At 38.7% G+C, this 23,932-nt stretch overlaps 1 protein-coding gene across 6 annotated transcripts in view; it reads left to right on the top strand.

The window, feature by feature from the left end:
- Positions 1–23,932, top strand: part of Tip60 (Histone acetyltransferase Tip60) — a 357,015-nt gene that overhangs the window by 244,988 nt on the left and 88,095 nt on the right. For all 6 annotated transcript variants that reach the window (XM_067120819.1, XM_067120820.1, XM_067120818.1 and 3 more), the window contains one exon: positions 9,501–9,584. In XM_067120819.1, coding sequence (XP_066976920.1) covers positions 9,501–9,584 — 84 coding nt within the window. The remainder of the gene's footprint in view (positions 1–9,500; positions 9,585–23,932) is intronic.

The following is a 23,932-nucleotide window of genomic DNA, read 5'->3' as shown; positions in this document are numbered from 1 at the left end:
ACCCTTGCCCTATGGTTTTGGAATTGATTGTAATATAGAAATTATTAATTCTATTATCCAGTCTTCTACACTGCAAAGCTCAGCTACTGCAAGGTTTCCCATTACCTGGTTCCTGAATAAGGTTCTTAGACTCCTGTCTCTGCTCAATTCATTGGCCCAATACAACTATAACTCATATGCTGCCAAAGGCAGTCTTCTTGACTTTTGGCATCAGGAGCTCTGATTAATATACTGGGCTCTCTTAGACGAGGATATTTCACCACTCATACACCTAGTTATCATTTTCTGTTGTCTCCTGGCCTGTCATTCCTGGCCAAGAATGAAGAATACATTTAACGTCTGTAATTCAATAAAAAACATTTCTAATGAGTAATAACTTTAAGTAGAAATTACAGTACATAATACAAAATTTCAGTTTATGAAGACCTTTTTAAAGGGAAAATCCCCTTTTCTGATGAAGGAACTCAGTATTTCATATAAAATGTTATGCCAGGGTCAAACACTTAAGGTTTATGTAGATGTCATGGAAAACATCCAAGATGGTCCTATTTTTCCTACAACTTAGCACAAACAAACCAGTCTCTCTGCATGGGCTGAGAATTATTTTAGTGGCCTTCAGTAAAAAGGCAAAAAGTCAGATGGCATCCAAAAGGTGAGTACAATATTAACTTAGTTTGGAAATGTTTCCTTTCAAAGAAGTCTTCGAGTGTATGGAGTGGTTATTAGCGACAGTATTCTTGAACTGGTGAAGGTGCAATAATCCTGCAGCCAGATCCAACATAATTAGATAAGTGGCATCTGAACCAAAATGGATAATACATTTATAGGTTTGTGTGTCTCTTGTTCTTTAATGCCAGACCCAAAGGGGTATCCAGAATAAAGAAACTGTTGATAACCTGTGACTTTACCTTGAAAAAAAATTCCTGAAACACTATTACCATGAGAGTGGTGGTCATGCTGAGATATTGCTGGGGAAGCCTCAATAATCCCTCAGCCAGACCCAACATAATTATGTAAGCCACCTTCGAACCACAAGAGCAATACATACATTGGTTTGTGTGTTGTTTCCTGTTCTTTATTGCCTAACCCTTTGTTATCTGGAATAAAGAAAATGGTTAATAAATTGTGACTATTCCTTGGACCAAAAATTAATCTGGGTTGTCCTCAGACCAAAAATTAATCTGGGTTATTGGGATTTATTTGTTAGGAGCTAAGCCATTTCGTCACCTGTCAATTTCTTTTGTAAACTCCTTTGAGAATGAACAGCGGCTACGCTATCAAAATTCGGGTTTTGGCATAGGAAAAACCTATTTTTGGTATCTGCTGTGAGTCCTCAAACCCACCCACTTTCCTCAACAAAAAGGCATGAGACTGGGGTGAACATTTATCTTGCACAGACCTGGGATGTAATGTCGTTAAGAAGAGAGTTTTTGATGCTGATTTAATGTCTGCCATTCTGTACGGGTGTGAGTCTTGGCTGAATGCCGATCTGAGGTCGATAATAAACTGTATCATTGGGCACTGAAACTACTACTTAGTGTTAGAAAAACTACTTGTAACAATTTACGGTACAGTATATTGAATCAGGGTAACCACTGTTGCAGGACCTAATTCAGAGCATGCAAATAAAGTTCTTTACTAAAATGTACTGTGAGCTGTCATTGATGGATGGTGACCCTCTAAAGTTAGTAATAAACACCATGTAGATTGAAAGGTATAACACAAACTAGTCCTTAAGAGAATCTGGAAAGGAATCCCATTCTTGTGGCAGTACAGCTTGACTTCAGGAACAAAGTGATGGAAAAACCAGTCTTTGAATACAGCAAGAGTCACTCAGGCTTTGTTACTGGACATCCTGAATATGGGCAGAGGGCTCTTTGTGATGTTTTGAGTGCCTGTGGATTTGCAGCATGGTACACTTAGAGCGATTTTAGCTTGAGTCTTCCGATGTGTTGCTGTCCAGCATTAAGGTTAGCCTATCCTTCGCCACCTTAAATCCTGGTATCGTCTCCTCTTTACTGCTGATGCATGCTTTTCTGACATTTTTTTCCAGAAAAGGCCTGTCTCATCAGTATTAAACACTTGTTGAGGGGTATAACCTTCCTTATCAATGATTTTCTTGAGCATCTAGAGAAATTTTTTGGCTGTGGCTTTGTCATCGCTCACAGCCTCACCAGTAACAGACACGTGATGCGAGTTTGCACCTTTATTAAAGCGATGAAGCCGTCTATAACTTGTGGCAAATGTTTCATCTGCAGCATTCTCGGCAGCCTTAGTCTTCAAGTTGTCGAAAAGGCTTTTAACCTTTTCCTGAATCAGTATGAGGCTAAGCAGTGTAGACCTTTGCCTCTGGTGTTCCATCTAGGTACCCAGAAGTTTTTCCATTTCTTCTACCAGCTTCCCCCTTCTTTTGCTTATAATATTTGACTACATATGCACAGCACTTTTAACGTCCCATAATAATTCACTCTTCGTTCTTAAAGATTGTGCCAGCAGCTGAATGATTCATATTGTAGTGGCATGCTACCGCCACCATTTTTTCACCGCTATATAGTTTCTTTATAATCGCCACCTTAGTTTCCATTGAGATAGCTTGCTGCATTTTACCACTGCCACTATCTTCACTTGCCTTACGCTTGCCATTAGCCATGATAGATAAAGGATGGGCTAAATATTTCACAATAAAATCATAAGAATAACTTGGAGCACAACAGAGAACATCTTCCCACTAGCGTAGGTACAAGTCTTGGGCGGTGGGTTGGTGTGGGCTACAGTGCTGTACGGCGTGGGTGGCAGCAAAAATTGTAACTAAGCAGAATAGGTGCGCAGTACAAAATTTGAACTGACCGGTGGCAAAGGTGGGCGGCCTGAACACAGTGTTAATTTATGATCACATTTGTTCATGTCTCGGAATGTTTGGAACTTGAATGTTCATAAGTAGGGTAGTGTCTGTATATGGTCTTTCAGGAAAAGGGGAATCTGGGAAACAATACTCCTGAGAGTTTCCTCTTCCTAAGCCTAAGAAAGCTTTGTATAAATCAGAGCTGTACAAATCTCCAGTCTCTCTCTCTCTCTCTCTCTCTCTCTCTCTCTCTCTCTCTCTCTCTCTCTCTCTCTCTCTCTCTCTCTCTCTCTCTCTCCACATTTTTACACCCTATTATTTCAGTGGATAGTTTAAATTGATCTAATTTTGCCCGTACCATCTACAAACTGTAAATGTGCTAATGTGGCAAATACATTCTGAAACATAGAGACATAATAACTAAGAATTGTGTTAGTCCAAATAAAAAACAGTTTGTTCATGATAAAGCATTTCAGAACAAAGAGAAAGAGACGTAGAATAAAGAAGTTTTTTAAAAGTGGTTGAGAAATTCTCTTCCAACTCTATTTTTGTCAGCCATTTATTTCTTTTTTTAAGGGTAATGTATTAAGCTAACTTTTAAATGAAATTACAGTAACTTTAACCCTTAAACGCCTGTTGGACGTTTTAAACGTCGTCAAAAATTGTCTGTCGAATGCCGAGTGGACGTTGCAAACGTTGACTGAAAATGCTTTTTTAAATATTCGCGGAAAAATAATTATAGGCCTAGTTTGCGGAAGATTTCAAATCACGCTACTTTGGCGGATGCTGGGAGTTCACGGATCCAGGTGTTGTGTTGTTTTTGAGCATCACCCAGACGCCGCATGCGCCGAATTCCCTCCTACTCACGCCAGATAGCATCAGCGCCGGACCTTGCGGGAGCGATATTTTGACGCAGACGTGTTTTGCAGAACTTTGGCGAGTGTTTGCGTATTCGTGCTGCAACAGGACATTTGTAGATATGTCACAAAGGCGTCAGGACCGTGAAAGGCGCATACTGCCTGTCGGAAGTGAGCGTGTGAGGCGAGTTTTAGACTGGGATGCTGGAGAAAGACCCAGCAACCAAAGTGAATTTTAACATTCGGTCAACTTTGACTCGACCGAAATGATCGAAAAATGCATCCGTAAGCCATAATTATTACATTCGAGTAACAATCAATCATTTACCTTCATTTTGCAACAAACTTAAAGTCTCTAGCACAATATTTAGAATTTTGGTGAATTTTTGAAAAAAAATTTTCCTCCGCTCCGCACGCACGAACTCCGCTGAAAATCCTGTCATTTCTTGCGTCAGCTTGCCGTAATTTTTTCGCCATTTTTTATTATTCGTTACATAAAGTGTTATACATCAAAATGTGTGCAATTTCATGTAGAATACAACAAAAAATATATCATTCCTTTAGGTCTTCACAGTGTTTTAATATTTACATCGAAATCACGATAACTGACAAAATTTTAACATTCGGTCAACTTTGACTCGACAGAAATGATCAAAAAACGCATCCGTAAGCCATAATTATTACATTCGAGTAACAATCAATCATTTACCTTCATTTTGCAACAAACGGAAAGTCTCTAGCACAATATTTAGAATTTTGGTGAATTTTTGACAAAAAAAAAATTTTCCTCCGCTCCGCGCGCGCGAACTCCGCTGAAAATCCTGTCATTTCTTGTGTCAGCTTGCCGTAATTTTTTCGTCGTTTCATATTATTCGTTACATAAAGTGTTATACATCAAAATGTGCGCAATTTCATGTAGAATACAACTAAAAATATATCATTCCTTTAGCTCTTCACAGTTTTTTAATATTTACATCGAAATCTCGATAACTGACAAAATTTTAACATTCGGTCAACTTTGATTCGAGCGAAATGATTGAAAAACGCATCCGTAAGCCATAATTATTACATTCGAGTAACAATCAATCATTTACCTTTATTTTGCAACAAACGGAAAGTCTCTAGCACATTATTTAGATTTTTGGTGAATTTTTGAAAAAAATTTTTCCTTTCGCTCCGCGCGCATACTCGCTGAAAATCCTGTCATTTCTTGCGTCAGCTTGCCGTAATTTTTTCGCCGTTTCATATTATTCGTTACATAAAGTGTTATACATCAAAATGTGCGCAATTTCATGTAGAATACAACAAAAAATATGTCATTCTTTTAGCTCTTCACAGTTTTTTAATATTTTCGCCAAAATCACGATAACTGACAAAATTTTAACATTCGGTCAACTTTGATTCGACCGAAATGATCGAAAAACGCATCCGTAAGCCATAATTATTACATTCGAGTAACAATCAATCATTTACCTTCATTTTGCAACAAACGGAAAGTCTCTAGCACATTAGTTAGATTTTTGGTGAATTTTTGAAAAAAAAAAAATTTCCTTCGCTCCGCGCGCGAACTCCGCTGAAAATCCTGTCATTTCTTGCGTCAGCTTGCCGTAATTTTTTCGCCGTTTCATATTATTCATTACATAAAGTGTTATACAATAAAATGTGCGCAATTTCATGTAGAATACAACAAAAAATATGTCATTCCTTTAGCTCTTCACAGTCTTTTAATACTTTCGCCGAAATCACGATAACTGACAAAATTTTAACATTCGGTCCACTTTGACTCGACCGAAATGATCGAAAAACGCATCCGTAAGCCATAATTATTACATTCGAGTAACAATTAATCATTTACCTTCATTTTGTAACAAACGGAAAGTCTCTAGCACAATATGTAGATTTTTGGTGAATTTTTGAAAAAAAAATTTTCCTTCGCTCTGCGCGCGCGGACTCCGTTGAAAATCCTGTCATTTCTTGCGTCAGCTTGCCGTAATTTTTTCGTCGTTTCATATTATTCGTTACATAAAGTTTTATACATCAAAATGTGCACAATTTCATGTAGAATACAACAAAAAATATATCATTCCTTTAGCTCTTCACAGTTGTTTTATATTTACATCGAAATAATGATAAATCAAAAAAAATCAACCTTCGGTCAACTTTAACTCAATCGAAATGGTTCAAAAATGCAATTGTAAGCTAAAAAACTTACAGCCTAGTAATATTCAATCAATTTCCTTCATTTTGGCACAATTGGAAAGTCTCTAGCACAATATTTTGATTTTTGGTGAATTTTTGAAAAAACTTTTTTTTTACGTCCGCACGTTACGAATTCATGCATCATTTTGTGATAATATTTTCTCTGTGTTGCTTTGATCGTTTCACAATTTGTTATATACCAAAATCATCCCAATTTAGTGTACAATACAACGAAAAAAAATAACTCATTAGCTTCAACCGTTTTGCTCACAGTGCGATTTGTATACAATTATATATGAATTTTTTTTTTGTGCTGTCATATATTCCAATATTTATATATGATAATGATATTTTTTTCATTTCTGATGGTTGCATACTGAACCTCAGGCAATGAGAAAAAAAGGAGCCAAAAATGAACTCTTAATCTTGAAAACTAAGCATGCTGTGATTTTTTGAAAAAACTTTCTTTCGGCTTCGGCGCTAACTCTCAAACCCCACTGGCATACGGGAGACACTTTTGTAAATAGACACTCGGCGTTTAAGGGTTAATCAATGTTCAAAAGTTAGCTATTATACTCTCATTCAGCTAGCTTTGAGCTTTGTCTTTGCATAAAGACTAGATATATAGGTTTAGTGTTCAGGTGTAGGTCTGTGATTTTCCTTACTCACGTATGGTTGTCCATGTTTTTCTGCACCTCACTGTAATGAACTAATGTTGCTTTATTAGAAGGTGAGTCTAGCAACTATTTTTCTTTTTGCATTTGTCAGAAATTGCTGTCTGTTGATTTTGTAGGTACTGTATTCATTTCAGCTATAGCATGCCCCGTTTTGCAATTATTTCTCCGTGTGCGTTTGATATCAGTTACATTCATGCACAGTATTTATTTTTACCTCACTGTTATATATATTATAGATTGTACATGGTATTTTATTTACAATTTTATGTTTAGTTCATTTATTTCCATCTTGTGTAACCCTCTGTGCTTTGTAGTTGTTTCTGTATGATGTAGTAAATTTGTTATGTATTTTGAATTTACCTTCTTACTGTCATGGTTTGCCAGGTAAAATTTGTCTTAATCTTTATATCTAACCTTGACAGGAACCCTCTTTGCCAGTGGTAGTACACTCGATGAGCTGGTTTTGGTCTTGCCCTGTGAACACTTGTCTGACTAGGAAATCTTATAAAGCAAATCATTCAAAAAAGCCAACTTTTGTTGTTTCTCTCTATTTATTGCATCTGTCTGTCATAGTTTCTTGAGCTTTTCTTTTGTCAGAGAGGGAACGTTTCTCTTCAGGTGATTGTCCGGCGGACCAACCCCAGGCCAACCTGCGTCATCCCTGTATGTTGGGGATGGCATAGGTGCCTTCTGTCCTCTGTGTAGTTCCTTAACCAGAAGTATTAGTGGTAATTTATTGGATTCATGGACAAACAAATGCCAGAGAGCTTGAGATAGGTGTCAGGTCGACTTTTTTCTCTACCTCCTTGCATTCAACTTTCAGCTTTGGGTTACAGAGGTGTCATGTACCTCTTTTAATGAGAGCTTTAGCATTAGCAGAATCAAGGACTGATCACCTTTTCATTATCAGTCACATCATTAATTTATATATCTCATCTTCATTGCTGCACTGAGTAATCCTGATGGGTTCCGGTGCTTGGTCTTCAAGACCTAAATTTCATAATCAATCAATCAAGCATCGTGGACAGGGCCTAGGCATTGCAGCCAAAACATTACTAGAAAGTTGCAGTAAGTGAGATTGTGGAATGCCCTTTGGACAAGCAAATTGTCTGCAGGATCGTGTTACGAGGAGTATGTGAGTGAGCACCACGTCATACGATATGGAAAGAAATATCTATGGTAACATTTTTCAGATACAAATATTTATTTTGGATTACAAACCATATGGGTGATGGATTTGTGTTGGAACAAATTAGATTTTTAAAAGTAAAATTGATATCTTTACAAACCCATCATTCTAATAAGTTCTCTCCTCCTGGCCCGGCTGTCTCGTGCAGCTGTGCTGCAGTTAAGATAAGGAAAGGCAGTTGGTTACCTGAACCTATTGAGTCCAGTTGGCACAATACAGTCATTATATAAAGATTGCTTTACCTGAGTATTAAAAAATTACAAATGCAGGCTACATATATGAGTGATTGGTGGATACAAAAAATTAGTTTTGTTTATAAAAAAATTATACAGTATTTTAGCACTTACAGTGTATTTTGGTTAAAATTATTTCCTAGACACCATCAGATCCCAGGGATAGGTAGAGGTGTCCAGTTTGTTTAATGTTGAATTTTTTTTTGTCCTAGCAGTTTAATTTTACAGTTATGAAAAGTTCAGAATCCATAGATTTAGTGACATGGAAGGACAAAAAGTATAAAATTACAGTACAAGCACATTGCTGTAAGTATACAAAGTGTATTCTATATATATAGGATGTATATTATACTTGTACATAGAAAAATTGCAAGTGCTGTACTTTGTTGCCATTGTAAATAATATGTTTATTGCTACCAGTGAAGTGGGTATGAACATTTCACTCAGTACGGTACTTTGATTTAACATTTTTGCAAGAAGGGACCACCAAGATAGTATCGCAGAAAGTGTACAGCACTGCATGTACAGCAATGCTTTGGATGGGCTGTGCCTTAGTAGCTGAATATAAACAATTGTATGCTATAGCACCAGTTGTTTTTATATAAAAATCAGATTGTTTTATGTTGAACTACAGCTGTCCCAGCTTTGGATTTTTTGCTCACAATAGTTCTCCATCACTAAGGAAACTTGTGCTGGTTATTTTATGACTGAAGCAGCGTGTCAATTCAACAAAATGCACATATAGTATACAATAGAAAATGGGAAGGGTTAAGTATTATAAATAACTGGTGTACTTTGTTATTATTTTGATTTATGTAGGTGTTTTTGTTTTTCATTAACTTACAATAACTTACAGTACTGAAGAGTGTTTTATAATTAATACTACTCAGTATGTGATTTATTGATTGCTTGTGTATGGTAAGACTTAATTGTAATAAATCAGTAGTATTGGTCTCTTGATGACTCATTGCAGACATTTTGCTTTTTAAAGTGCTTTATTTGTGGGTGCATTTCAGTGAAGAATTGTTTATGCATCAGTGTTGTATTGCTCTTCTTGAGTTGCTCCTTCCCTTAGGGACTTTTGCAGTGGAATGACTGCACATGCATCAAGTTGTTAGCAAAAGATATGACATGGGCCTTTGCTGATGTCACAGAGAAACAAAGTAACACTTAATGGTGGCAAAAATATAAAAAGAATATGAAAAGATTGACAAAATCGTCCAGCAGCAGTGAGGGTGATGCCACTAGCAGATGCAAGCAGCACAAAGAGATGCTAACTTAGCAATCAGACACTGAGAGAAAAGTAGTCTTAGCTCAAGTGCGTACTACGATGTTCTGATGTTCAGAAATTCTGTCATGTTTAGATCTTCAGTTTTGGGGAAATACTTGAGATTTTGAGGTCTTACTACATTTATTACAAAAGAATAATTTTAACTTTTTCTCAGATTTTGCAGTGGATATACTTCCTTATTCTGCTAATTTTCCTTTTTTTTTTATTTACAGGAAATAACAGAGCTAGATTGTGTATATATATGTGAATTTTGTTTGAAATACCGCAAAAGCCGGAAATGCCTACAGAGACACCTGGTAAGGATGCTCAATTCATTCCTGTTATATTTTTGTAATAGCCAAGTTAATTACCCTTTGCTTTTACATTTGATTATTTTTTTAATATTGGTTATTATTCAGTAAGGGGATTATTTAGTCACTTTTATAATGATGCAGGTATGTATATAGTAAACCCCCCATATTCGCGTTCTCACAATTGGCAGACTCACCAATTCACGGGATTTTCTGTGGAACTTATCTATAAATTATTTGCGAAAAATTCAGTGATTCACAGACTTTTTTTGTCGAAATATTTACTAATTAGTGTATTTTGATGTTATTTTCATGACTAAATACATTTATTTATGATATTTATATGGAGGTGACAATATTATTAGTATATGATACTCACCTGAATTGGAAAGCTCACATAACATACATGAAATCAAAATGTAAAAGACTGTTAAATCTAATTAAAAAACTATCAAACACTACTTAGGGAGCCAATAGACATACCTTACTGTACTGTATAAAGCAACAGTGTTGTGTATCATTGACTATGGAAGCAAAATATATGGCTCAGCATCAGACGCAGTGCTGGAAACGTTAGACCCAGTTCATAATGAAGGCCTTAGAATATGTTCAGAAGCCTTTAGATCATTACCAACCTCATATTTACAAGTTGAATGTGATGAACTACCACTGTTTCTCCATAGAGAGTTTGTAACAGTGAAGAGTGCTTTGAGAATTCAGGCAAGTGATCTCCAACCAAAAAATTATTTGAATTAAGAGATGTATTTATAAACAATCACTCACCACCTTTCCCTCTTAGAGTAGAAGAATGTTTGAGTCATTGCTATTGCATTTAATAGTAAAATTACCTCCTCCTTGGACTGAGTAAAATAAGAATTTGCACACACTTAAAATATTTATCAAAAAGTTACTCATATGTCCCAGAACACCATAGACAACATACAATAGAGCATATAAGCCGAAAAGGTCCACATTACGCAATATACTCAGATGGATCTAAATCAGAGTATGGAGTGGGATATTCTTCAGTATCCCAAGACAAAATTTATCAATTCTCTCTACCTGATAATGCCTCAGTATTTGCAGCTGAGTTATGGGCAATATCATCAGCCATAAAAACAATTAAAGAAAGCTCATGTAATAATATTGTGAATTTTAGCAACTCTAGAAACGCCATCAGAGCCATTCAGAGTTACAAACCAAAAAATGACATTGTAAAAGAAATAAAGTTATTACTTGACATTGTAAAACAAATAAAGTTATTACTCCGTAAGTTATATAATAATGAGAAAATATAGAAATATGTTGGACCCTTGCCCATGTAGGGATTAATGGAAATGAAGAGGCTGATAGAGCAGCTAAAGATGTAGCCCATATGACACGATCTAACGTAAATATCCCAGTTAACGATTATATAACACGTTAAAGTAGGCATTATACACAAGCGGCAAAATAAATGGAATGAAGAGCCCAAAAATAATAAGTTGAAGCAAATAAAACCTGTTGTTAGAAAATGGAGTTCATCATACCAGAGAGAGAGACATGGGCAAGTAATTTTAACACGTCTCCAAATAGGCCATACTCGTCTGACACATGGACACTTAAGGGGAGCGCAAGCTTATATAAAAATAATGCTCCGATTTTTATGAAATTTTTATATGTTATACATATATATAAGGTGATGTTCCAGAAAAAATTTGAGTGACCGGATGATTATTTTGGATTTTATTTAAAAAAAAATTAAATTAAAAATGTTTCTCCTCCTTCATTTTTAGAGCTATTGCAATGCGGCTTCATACGCAGAAAGTATATCATAGTAGGAAAAATCATGGGAAGAGTTTTTCTATTTTTCCTTTTTCTTTGGATGGGGGTGAGGGGGGATTTTCCCCCCAAATTTGTTTAATTTGATTATCACGGGTTCCTTGTCAACCAAAGAAAAAATCTAGCCCCCAAGAAATATTTGTCTTTCTTTCCTCTTTCCAATGGTATATTTAACTTTAAAATTGGCCTAAAAATAAAAAAAGTAGTTAGCATTTGAAGTGCAAAAAAGTGAAAACTTAGAAAAACGACCATAAAGGTCAACAAGTGTTTTTTTTTGGCACTCGTGGAAAAAACTTATCTTAGAGCATTATTTTGGTTGATTTCTGGCTCCAGGTCACCCCCCCTTTATAAAAAGGGGTATTATTCGCTCGAGGCGAGGGTATCATCAAGTACCACCTGACTCATTGTTGCTTGGTTTGAAACTAAGAAACTAAAAGTTTAGTAGCTACCAGGCTGATATTCTTGACTCATTTTCAGTCGTTTTTTTCACTTGTTTGGTCTTTTTGGTCTTTGGAGTTTTATTTTCAAGCCTTTTTGTCTCTCAAATGAAGAACTTCTTCTATACTTTCACTTGTGCCAAACAGATGTGTTAGTAAGTTGAATTTCTCATAGCCGAAGTTGTGTTCAGTTTCATCAATATTTATCTCACTCAGTTGATGGTGCTGAGATTTTCCATTGCTAATTCACTTTGCTGGGGCACTAACTGTAAACCTACACGATTAGCACTTCATTAAAATATCAGTATCCCATCTATTGGCAGAGGCTTCGACTTGAACTTTACCCCTGCAATTTCCTACCATGCATCTAATATCCGACACTATTTTATCTAACTGAGATCTAAATATAATGAACTTGTCATGATATACTCCCTTTTCATCATCCTTTATTCATTTCATCAACTATGAGCGTATTTTTGAAGGTGAAAGTATATAGATTGTATTTAGAGTTACTGGATGTAAAAAAAAAGGCAAAAACACCACAAATAGCGAACAAATTGCTCCGAGTAAAAAGTTGCCCACCAACCGCTTTCAACGTTTGGGGGCAACTGACTCGGCACCCTGTCTCTTAGACCACGCATTCACTAAGGAACAAGCCATTGTTGTTGCCAGACACTGCCAGGCGTAGGAGATAAGGTGATATAAAAATAAAAATAATTAATAAATTAGGCGAATAAAGGAAAAAATGACAATAATCATTAGGAGACAAACGTCAGCCCTACCTCACCGTGTGGGGGGCGGAGGCCCAAAATCCCATTAGTTTTAATATTTTGAAAAAATGCTTTGGTCATGTGATAACGAAGGTGTTGCTTATGTCTTACGGCCATATAACCAATTTTTTTAAATTTCAAAAATATTCATCAAAAATTGAAAAGTGCAATCCCCTTAATGAGCAGCCCACATGAACCAGCTCCCGAATGCTAAACGTGTTATGCGAATGCCCAAAATATAACCAACATCGGTTATCCTTTTTTTGAAAGGGATCGATTGGTGAAGTTTTATCAGAGTCTGCACCATTGACTCAATTTTAATATTCATGAGGAAATGTAAGTAAGTTAAGTATAAAAATTAATTTATGAAAATACAAAATCCCACTAGCAACTGATATATAAAAAAAACGAATTTGAAAAAATCTTAAGTTATTCAGAATTTTATCATTGCTCAGTTTATCTATTTTTTTTAAATGCACAGATGAAACTTGAGCAAGTGTATTTAATGTGTGCGTGTGTTCTAGTGTGGAAAGCATATGCCTTTTTGCATATTTTAAAGATTTCATTAATCATTCATCATTTAGTCCCAGTGTTTAGCCTATGGTTTAGATCTGGTACTCCATTTCATTTTAATCCTTCGTGCCAGCCCTATGAGAGCTGTTGATTAGCTCAGTGGTCTGGTTAAACTGTTTTAATGACGATAACAATAATGCGTAGTAAATTATTTAAAATTTTAAGCAAACAAATATCATCCTCAATCTTTCTCCTGTGAGTTCAGCAAGGGGGAGGGATGGGGTTAAATGTCAGTTTACTTGGCAGTTTGACATATTGAGGGAGGGGAAAAAGTGTTGCTGACAGAGGCTCATGGATTTCCATCTTTTGATGTCGTAAGGAGTTATTCTCTCTCTCTCTCTCTCTCTCTCTCTCTCTCTCTCTCTCTCTCTCTCTCTCTCAATAGTATAATTTTAAACATTAATGCAGTAATAGGATAATGATTTAAGGTATTTTTGATGTAAGATGATACTTTAAGTATACATTTGGTATTTGAACTTTCAAGATTGGCAGTTTTAAGTGTTTTTAGAGGGGGTGTTAACTATTCGCTAGGGGGTCTGGTACCCATCCCCTGCGAATACCTGGGGTCTACTGTACACACAAACACACATACATACATACATATATATATATATATTTTATATATATATGTATACAGGTAGTCCTCGCTTAATGGGGACATCGATAAACAGCGCTCTGGTTTTACGTTCTTGGGTAACGATATTTCGGTGACTGTAAGGGATTTTCGGTGTTGGTAGGCAGTTCATCAGAGTCAGTAAGAGATTTAATGGCACTGATAAGCTTTCTATTGGCATTTGTGATGTTGTAAACACCATTTATTACTATAATTATCGCGATTTTCGGTTATTGGCGATTTTTGATTAGTGGCTCTCAGCCAGGAACAGAACCCCTGCTGTTAACCAGGGACTGCCTGTATATATATATATATATATATATATATATATATATATATATATATATATATATATATATATATATATATATATATATATATATATTATATATATATATATATATATATATATATATATATATATATATATATATATATATATATATATATATATATATATATATATATATATATATATATATAGGTATGTGTATTATACATTATATATATATATATATATATATATATATATATATATATATATATATATAGGTATGTGTATTATACATTATATATATATATATATATATATATATATATATATATATATATATATATATATATATATATATATATATATATATATATATATATATATATATATATATATATCATCATCATCATCATTTCAGCCTTCAAAAGTCCTTTGTTGGATGTAGGCCTTCCCTTCCCCAGGTTCCTCCACAGATTTCTAGCCTCCGATGGTGTGTACCACTGTCATTTATGTTGGTCTAAGTCATCTCGCCAGCAGGTTTTTTGTCCTCCTCATTTTCTTGTGTATCCTCGGGGCGTGCAGAAGGTTGTTCATGGTGTCCATCAATAATATTGTGTGTCATCTTGGCAATGTGCCCTGCCCAGTTCCACTTGAGCTTACTGATGGTTTCAAGGATTTCAAGGATATCCTTTAGTTTTTTGATGTATCCATTTAGGTGTTTTCCTATCCTTCAAAGTTAGACCTAGCATTGTTCGTAATTTAAGGGAAAGCTTTTTTTGTTAGATTCCAAGTTTCGGCCCCATAGGTGACAGTGGGGAAGATACACTAATCATAGACTTTCCTTTTTAAGATGATAGGAATCTTCTTATTTTTTAACACTGTACTGGCTCTTCCAAACGCCTCCCAACCGAGGGTTATTCTTCTTTTTATTTCACTCACTTTGGAGGCGTCATGTAAAGAGATTCATTGTCCAAGGGAGATGTAGTGGCCCACTTCCTCAATTTATTGACTTTCAATTTTGAGTATGTCATCTGCATTTTCAGTGTATTTATTGCTGATGACTTTGGTCTTACAGAAATTCATGTGGAGGCCTACTGATTTGCTTGCGTCATTTAGCTCGGTAAGCATTTGTTGAAGCTCTTCTTTGGTGGGGGCAATGGTAATGATGTCAACAGCAAATCTTAGGTGAATTAGATATTCTCCATCTATTCTTATTCTTTTTTCTTGCCAGTTGAGTTGTCAGAAAGCTCTCTCCAGGCAGGCAGTAAACAGTTTGGGTGAGCTTGTGTCACTTTGTCTGACTCCTCTCTTGAGTTGGAATGGTTCTGAGTCCTTATGGAGCTGCATAAATGATGTTGCATGGTCATAGATGTGACGGAGGGCATTGATGTAAACTGAGTCAACTCCCTGTTCTTCCAGCACTGACTTGACCTCCTTAGTTTCGACCGAGTCAAATGCTTTGGTGTAATCTACAAGTGCTACTACTAGTGGGATTTTTTATTCGTTTGTTTTCTCAATGATCTGGTTTACTGTTTGTAAATGGTCAATTGTGGAGTAGCCTCTTCTATAGCCTGCTTGTTCTCTTGTCTGATTTTCATCAAGCTTACTTGCAGTTCGATTAATGATGATAACTCGGGTGAAGATCTTATAAATAACATTAAGGAGGCTGATTGGTCGTTGGTTGTCCATGTCCCTGGGGTCGCCTTTTTTGTAGAGTAGAATGAGGATGGCTTTATTCCACTCTCCTGGGTGTTTTGCTCCTCCTCAGACATTCATTAAATAGTCGTGCCAGTCTGACTTTGATTGGCTCATCAGCATCTGTTGTTAGGTCCAATGTGATGTTATCTGGTCCTGGTGCTTTCCCCTTCTTCATTTGCTTGATAACAAGTCGCTCCTCATATGCTGTGATCTCTGGAAAGTCATGAGATAGGTGTTGATTTTCTCTTTCGTGAAGATAGTAACGGGGTCTTTCTGAGGAATAAAGCTTTTGGTGGTACTCTCTTGTCGTTCTTGGTCTGAATAATCTACCCGATATTACGCGTCTAACATACAATTAGCGAATGAAATATAGCTAAAAGTGTTCGTGAACTATTGGTGATTAGCTTAATATCAGATTAGAGTGATAAACCGTCTAATAAGATGTTTTTTCGAGTGAATTATTAAAATCTGAAAATCATGGAGGAGTCGACCAACAGTGGCAAACGGTGGAGAAACCTTGCTTGCATAGGTGATATTCAGTATGATGACTTGGCAGGCAGGGAACTCGGTTTGCTTATTGTGGAGATGAATAGCAGCGTCGACCAAAAAGATGCGAAAGCATTCACAGACATATTGAAAGGATACGATCCTTCAAACTGGAGCAAATCTGTAGAAAATATAATGAAAATAATGGAAGGGATACCAAGGAAAGTTCAAGTTATCAAAAGACTTATAAAGAAAATCTACAAAAATCAACACATACCATCAAAGAAAGTAAGTATGGTGAAATTAGTGAATATATTGATTGATGCAATAGGCAAACGGATGCTTAAAGCTTGTAAACTATGTAGAGTGTGGTATAGCATTGTAAATCCACAAAACCTGATTAGGAAATGCTATGCTTGCCATGTGCCTACGCATCCTTCATGTGCTGAAGTGGTGCAAAATAAAAATAAGGGCACAAAAATATTTTGCTCAACATGTCTAGTATGGATAGACAAGGTTATTAAATCAAGACTTAATGTACAGATTGTGGAGGATGAAGAAGAGGAAGAAGAGGAAAATAGAAAAGAAGAAAATAAGACTGAATAGAGAGAAAAGAGTAATGAAAACAAAGAACAGGATAAGAGTATGGATGCAGAGAAACTCATAGATTCTACATATGAGGCAATACAGCAACATACATATGAAGAAATAAATTATGACATGATAACCCAAAATAAAATCCCAAAGAGGTTGTACCCAGATCTTCATACTGATGGGAAAGAACAAGAAAAAAAAAGAAAGGAAAGACACAGTATGCACCCTTTTGAAAAGAGGGAATTGCAGGTTTGGTGAAAGATGTTATTACAAACATCCCAAGATATGTCACAATTATGAGATGTATGGCAAATGTGCATATCTAGATTGCTATGAAGAGGAATGCAGCGATCTACATCCAAAAATATGTAGAAACTGGAAAGAAGGAAATGGATGTATAGGTTTAATAAGAAATGTAGGTACAGTCACTCAAAAATGTTTTGCAACATGTTCCAGAAGTTTTCGTTCACCTAACAGTAATTTGTTCTTATGATATTTACAAGGAAATGTAATTTTCTTATGCGACTTTGGTTATTAATCATACGGTTAACAATATAAAAAATAATGGCAAGTGAAAAATTCATATTACGAAAAATGACGAAACATTTTGAAAAATTTCACTTCAGATGATTGGGCAAAAGAGTCAAAGAAGAAACTATATTTCGAATCCAGATAAAAGCTTATTGACTAATAAAATAATATTGAATAACCATCAATGAAATTATGTATAAATAAAGAAAGAAAGAGAATTCAACCATTATCGTTGTCAAAAACAAAAAAGAAAAAATCTCATAATGTCGTATGTTATCGTGTGACTCCACATTCGGGCAGGAGAAGTTTAAACTGTCTCGTCACGTGCACCGATAAGATGGGCAACAGACTAAGCCGCACCACAAACATTAGCTTGCATAAGACTAATGTTTCTATTGTAGATATTGCTCGGCAGCTTAGCGTAAATAAAACAACCATGTATAGAGGGATACAGCAACAGAGAGAACGAGGAAACATGATAAATTCATTGTAAAAACTGGAGGACAACCACATTGTTGCACTACGTTAAAGATCATCATCAGATGATCACTTAAGGAACTCCACCTAACTCCCCCCTGACAACCGATGTTGCTATAAAGAGAGAACATTACGCTCTCCCTTCAAGTTGCTGCTCAAACCATCCGTAACAGGCTACATGAGACCAAGATATTATTTCATCATACTCCTGTCAAGAAACACTTCATATCAGCGAAACAGAAAGAATAGAGGCTGGGGTTTGCGTTATAATATACTCCAGTGGCCGATGATTTCTGTAAGAGTCATCTTTTGCGATGAGGAGGAGACATTCTCCACTGATGAGCATGGTAGTCTTCTTCACTGCTGGCATTTAGCATTAACTAAGTTAATGTTGAACTTCTAGCTAATTTTAATTCTTTAGAAACTTAGATAATAAGAAATACAAAAATAGGCATTATATATTCAGTTAACTTCATAAGAGGCATCAAAATGATAGGCCTAAGTAGCAATGAAAGAAATAAGAAATTACACATAACAGCATTATATATAATATATATATATATATATATATATATATATATATATATATATATATATATATATATATATATATATATATATATATATATATATATATATATTATATATATATATATATATATATATATATATATATATATATATATATATATATATATATATATATATATATATATATATAAAGGATTTTGACAAAGGAAAAATCTATTTCTGGGAAAGACCTGTGTCACCCGGTGAAATAACCTTTCAGCACTTATTTCAAGGTAAAGCTATTGCTAAATATACCAGAGAAAAGCTAAAAAGCTAAGCCGGAGTTACTACCCCCGGTGCGAGCTCCATGGTATGGAGTCGTGTATGAGAAAAGGTGAGATTGTCACAATCACAGGCCTCCGCCCTGTAAACCTTCCCAATGTCAAAAGTCCTACCGAGTGAGGTGCCGTTACATACCCCCGCACCACTCGCATGGACTGTAAACAAAGCGGCGTCACCCACATTCCACATTAGCACCCCACACCGGAATGGTATTTGACCAGGGGAAAAGAGGAAATATGGGGGGTCACGGGTGACACAGGTCTCTCCCCAGAAATAGATTTTTCCTTTGTCAAAATCCTTTTCTGGGTTTCTCGACCTGTGTCAGCCGGTGAAATAATAACAGAGAAATCAAAATACCATTCTGAAACAAAAGAAGATTGTAGAGGAAAGTAATAAAACTAAACATCTGCAAGAGTTTTAATAACTTAGTAGTAAGAATGGCATTAAGACATAATGATGACACCGTAATATACTTAGTTTTATAAATAAGGGATTTTGACAAAGGAAAAATCTATTTCTGAGGAAGGTCCCATGTCACCCGGTGAAATTCCATTACAGCACGAATTTCTAGGTATAATATGCTAGATATACCAGAGAAAAAGAGCTTTCAGGAAAGCTGGGGTTACTACCCCCAGTCGAGCGTCTTCTAGGAAGACGTCGGTATAACGAAGGGTGAGTGAAATACCACTACCACGGAGACTTACTCGAAAGACCTCTCCCTATCAAAACCCCCGGAACAGAGCGGTGAGCCGTTACAGCCCCTACACCCAACACCCGCCAGGACGGCGACACCAGCGCCACCTACCTGCGTTCCATGCTAGCACTAACCCCAGACTTGGCATGTGCAAGAAAAAAAGGGGGAGCCATAGGTGAGTCAGGGAGGGTCACGGGTGACATGGGGACCTTCCTCAGAAATAGATTTTTCCTTTGTCAAAATCCCTTTCTGAGTTCAGTCCGTGTCAGCCGGTGAAATTCCATTACAGCACGAATTTCTAGGTATAACAATGCTAGATATACCAGAGAAAAAGAGCTTTCAGGAAAGCTGGGGTTACTACCCCCAGTCGAGCGTCTTCTAGGAAGACGCGTCGGTATAAAGAAGGGTGAGTGAAATACCACTACCACGGAAACCTACTCGAAAGATCTCTCCTTATCAAAATCCCCGGAACAGAGCGGTGAGCCGTTACAGCCCCTACACTCAACACCCGCCAGGACGGCGACACCAGCGCCACCTACCTCATTCCATTTTCTAGCACGTGACTGCATCCGTTTCTTTTGTGTGCTCGTCTCTCTTTAATTTGGATTTTCTTGCATCTGTGATGGCATCGAGCAGCTTTACCATCTCTAAGTTAAGTACCATCTTCTTGTGGGGTTTTGTTCTATTTTGGCTGTTATGGTCTCGTATTTTCATAAATATTGAGATCTTATTATGACGCCACGGCGGCCCCCGCCAGCCATGTCGACCATGAGGCGACTCCTTCAGTTCTTTTCAGTTGGAGTTGTCTCCTCGTCGTTATAGATAGATTTTGCCCCTTGGTTCCCTTCCTGGTGGTTCCTTGCGGTGGCTCCCCCTTTTTGTTTACGAAATTACATTTCATTGGCCTATCGGCCTTTGTTGGGGTGATGCCCGCCCAGGTACCCCCCCAGGTTGGGTTCCTTATTATTTTTGGTCTCAAGTAGGCTAATTATTTTATGCTTGAAGATGGTGCTCTCTTTTTATTTTATTTTATTTATTTTATTTAATTTTTTTTGTTGTTTACCTCTGTGTGGTGGCGGCAGCCTCAGATCTAACCGCTTCCCGAGGTAGGCTACGCTCCCTATTGAGCACATTTTGGTTCCAATTTTTATGTGTGATGGTTATTTTGTGTAGTAGGCTTGTTTGCTTCCATCCCCTTGCCCTGGGTGGGAGATCAGGTTGAGGGAGTTTTGGTTGCTGTTTCCTCCGGGGTAGTTTTTCGGTGGGCAGAGTGAGCCCTTAGTTCTCTTCCTCCATTTGGGGAATCGAGTTCTTTGGATGTGTTTCCTCTAGGCTAGTCGCCCCTTGCCCCCCTTCTCGATCCCGGTTGGTTCTCGGCACAAAATTTCTCTCCCTGTTGCTTCCCCCTCCCTTCTGCACTCCTCCCTTTTCCTAGCCTATACTAGGTTAGGTCCATATTAGGCTTCGCCTAGGAAGGAGTCGGGCTTCGGGTTGGTTGCTTCCAGTAGGCTACCCTCCCAAGATTCATTTTCTTGGAGGTATGGATGCAGTTGAGCGGGTGATATGTTTCTCCCTGTCTCCTGTTCCTTCCTGGTAGCCTACTCCTCTCCCCTACCCACCCCCCCCCCCCCCTCCAGCCTTGCTCTACTCGTGCGGGTGACGCTAGATGGCGTTTTCTCCGAGTTCAGGGACTCTCCTGTTGGTAGAGGATTCGCTCCCTCCCATACCGTCCCTAGCATCGCTGTGTTGGGGTTGGTGGTTTGTTTACTCGAACGTGTTCGAGTCACTATCCCATACCTCTCGCCTCCCGTCGGGTTACGTAGATAGGGTAAAATATAATTGCTCAGCATTTTATGTTATGAACATAGGTTTTGAGCATTTTGCCCGTCTTGTTTCTCCGGCGGGAAGGAAGGGCGGAACTCTCCTTTATTTTTTACATTATATAGGGGAGCGGATCCTCCGGTCTCCGGAGTATTTACCATCACTTGTTATTGTTTATTATTTCATTATTATATTTTTAGATAAGTCTGTTTATCTACAGGAGTACGCTCCTTTATGTTTTATATATACGTGAGTCCAGTCCTACACCCGGGGGCTCCACCGTTATTTTTACTGGCAGCCCTTATGGTTAGTTCCTGGTTTCTCATTCCTTCATTCCCCGGAGTCCTCCGGGGTCTGAAAGCCTTTACCTTCCACTCTGTGCAATTTAGAGCTTATTGGCCCAGTTTATGATAAGGGAGTTCTTCTCCGCCGGAGTATTCCGGTTGTAGTTGAGTTTCCCGGCCTTGCCGGCTTTAGATTGCTTAGGGTGGGAGGTTCATGTACTTTTCTACTTACAGACTGTTCGCTGTGAGGAGCCGGGGTGTACCGCCTCCCTCCAACAACCCTACGGTCACGTAGTATGCCGGACCCACGCTGGTTGTGCGGTCCGACTTGATGACCTGGTTGTTTGGCACCCCGATGGTTGTGAGGTTTGCTTCGCTCTCTGCACAACCGTCCAGGATGAGTCGGTAAGTGACAGTCTTTTTCTTCCGCTTTATGCTCCTCATATTGTATATTGTTTATGAGGTTCCCGGACTGGTTTTTCGTTCTTAGCTAATTGTTGGTTTTCTTACAGGCGGACGAAGCTTCCAAGAAGTCTGCCTTGGAATCCCTCCAGGCCTGGGTGGCTGGGTTTGGCAGGAATGTTCCGTCGGGGAAGCCCTACGTCCTCGACGCTAGGTTGAGGGACTTGCTCTACCCCGGCGCACGGGTGGCGGCCGCAGTGCCTGAAGATCTTGCCACCCCTATCATCCAGCAAACCGGGATGAGACCCAGCCACCCCAAGTGGATATCCTCTACGCTGAGGTCTCGGAGGATGTAGCCGCCATTGGATCTTAACCTGGAACCGATGAACACAGAGCAGGACCAGGTGGTAAGTGGTGAGGTAAGTGAGGTTGTTGGGGCGGGCCCCTTTATTTGACTCCCCTGCTTCATCATCTCTTCTTTCGCAGGTTTTGTGAAGTCTTCCTCCTTGGGTGATAGAGCTCCATCTGCTATCCCCAAGTTGAAGTTGAAGACTTCATGGAAGGCGAAGGGCTACAAGTCCTCGACTTCCAAGAAGGCATCGCCCTTCCCCCCGTCGAAGGCTAAGGTTTCAGGACCTGTAGCCTCCGGGAGCAAGTCTGGTTCCTCCAGCAAAGGCGCGAGTAAGAGGGGCTGCAAAACCAAGCCCTCCTCGCCAACCTGCTTTTGACGCAGAGGCCTTTGCAAATCACTTTTTAAAAGTTTACAGAGGACCTAGATACGAGATTTAATAAAATCTCTGAGAAGTTGGCCAGTCATGATAACATACTGGCGGGAATGGCTTGCCCACCCCCAGCCGAACCACAGTATGTTATCCCCGACACTGCGGACCTCCCGCCGTTCGATGTCGGTAACCCTTGGCGTTTGACTCCGGGCCATCCAACATGATGGCAAGCTGACAGTTGATGGTCTTGGCACGAGACGGTTGGAGGAATTGGAGTTCTTCCCCCCCGATCTCTTGCCCCCTTACCCAGGCTTCGTGAGGCTTACGGAGGAAGCTTGGATTCGGTCAGATAAGGTTCCTAGGGAGACTGTCATCGTCCCTAGGGACCAAGCTCAGTCGGCTCTCCTGCGCACTCTGACGGAGTGGCAGGCAGAAAATACGAAGTTGACTCCTTTCAAGGGCAACTTTACAATGTTCGCCCTGGGAGACAACCTACCCACCCCTTGCTTGGACAAAGTCGCTCTGGCTACGGCCCGAGCGTGCTTCGATGGTAATCCGTTACCACAGCTAAGAGAGACAGACCCTACTTCCTGGTATTCCCAGGAAGTAATGAGTTCTGGTGGACGCCCCGTCCACTTTCACGGTCGGGAAGCTGGACCCCTTCTGCGCTTTCCACGCATTCAGTGAGCAGCTCCCCAAGCTGCCGGAAGCTTTGTTGAAGGCGGAGTTTGATGCCCGGACTAAGTTAGCCCGGTCCTTGAACTCCGTCTGCCTTACAGAAGCTACTGCCGTCTCCTGCTCGGACGAGCCATTCTTTCAAGTTTTGGCTAAGTCCTTGTTGGCTGGCTTCCAGTCTGACTTGTTTGAATTTATCATGGCCAGACTGGAATGCAGGAAGTTCATCTTCGCCGATGCTACTATCCGCCACGAGCCTAACAAGCTCGTTAAAAGCTCGATCTGGGGACCTAACCTCTTCCCTGAAGAGGAGGTCACAAACGTTATGGCCGAGGCTACACGGGCCAACCAGAGTCTTCGCTCTCGCTGGGGCATTTCTGCCTATAAGCGCAAGACCCCAGAATCGGCCGGCCCCCAATCGAGAGGAGGCAAACGCTTCAGGAGGCATAAGAGGCCCCACCATCAGGCGGTAGTCCAAGCCGTCCCGGTCTCGGCAGTAGCACAGCCTTCCACCTCCAAGGCTCACCCCAACAGTATGTGCTGGTCCAACCAGCTGCACCCTCTTATGTGGCTTCACCAGCATACAACCCCACATATGAGGGCCGTGGTTACTTTCACGGCCTTAATAGG

The sequence above is a fragment of the Macrobrachium rosenbergii genome, chromosome 19 (assembly GCF_040412425.1).
Source record: "Macrobrachium rosenbergii isolate ZJJX-2024 chromosome 19, ASM4041242v1, whole genome shotgun sequence".
NCBI lineage: Eukaryota > Metazoa > Arthropoda > Malacostraca > Decapoda > Palaemonidae > Macrobrachium > Macrobrachium rosenbergii.
The sequence above is the reverse complement of the archived record's forward strand: the minus strand, read 5'-3'. Positions and strand labels throughout refer to the sequence as shown.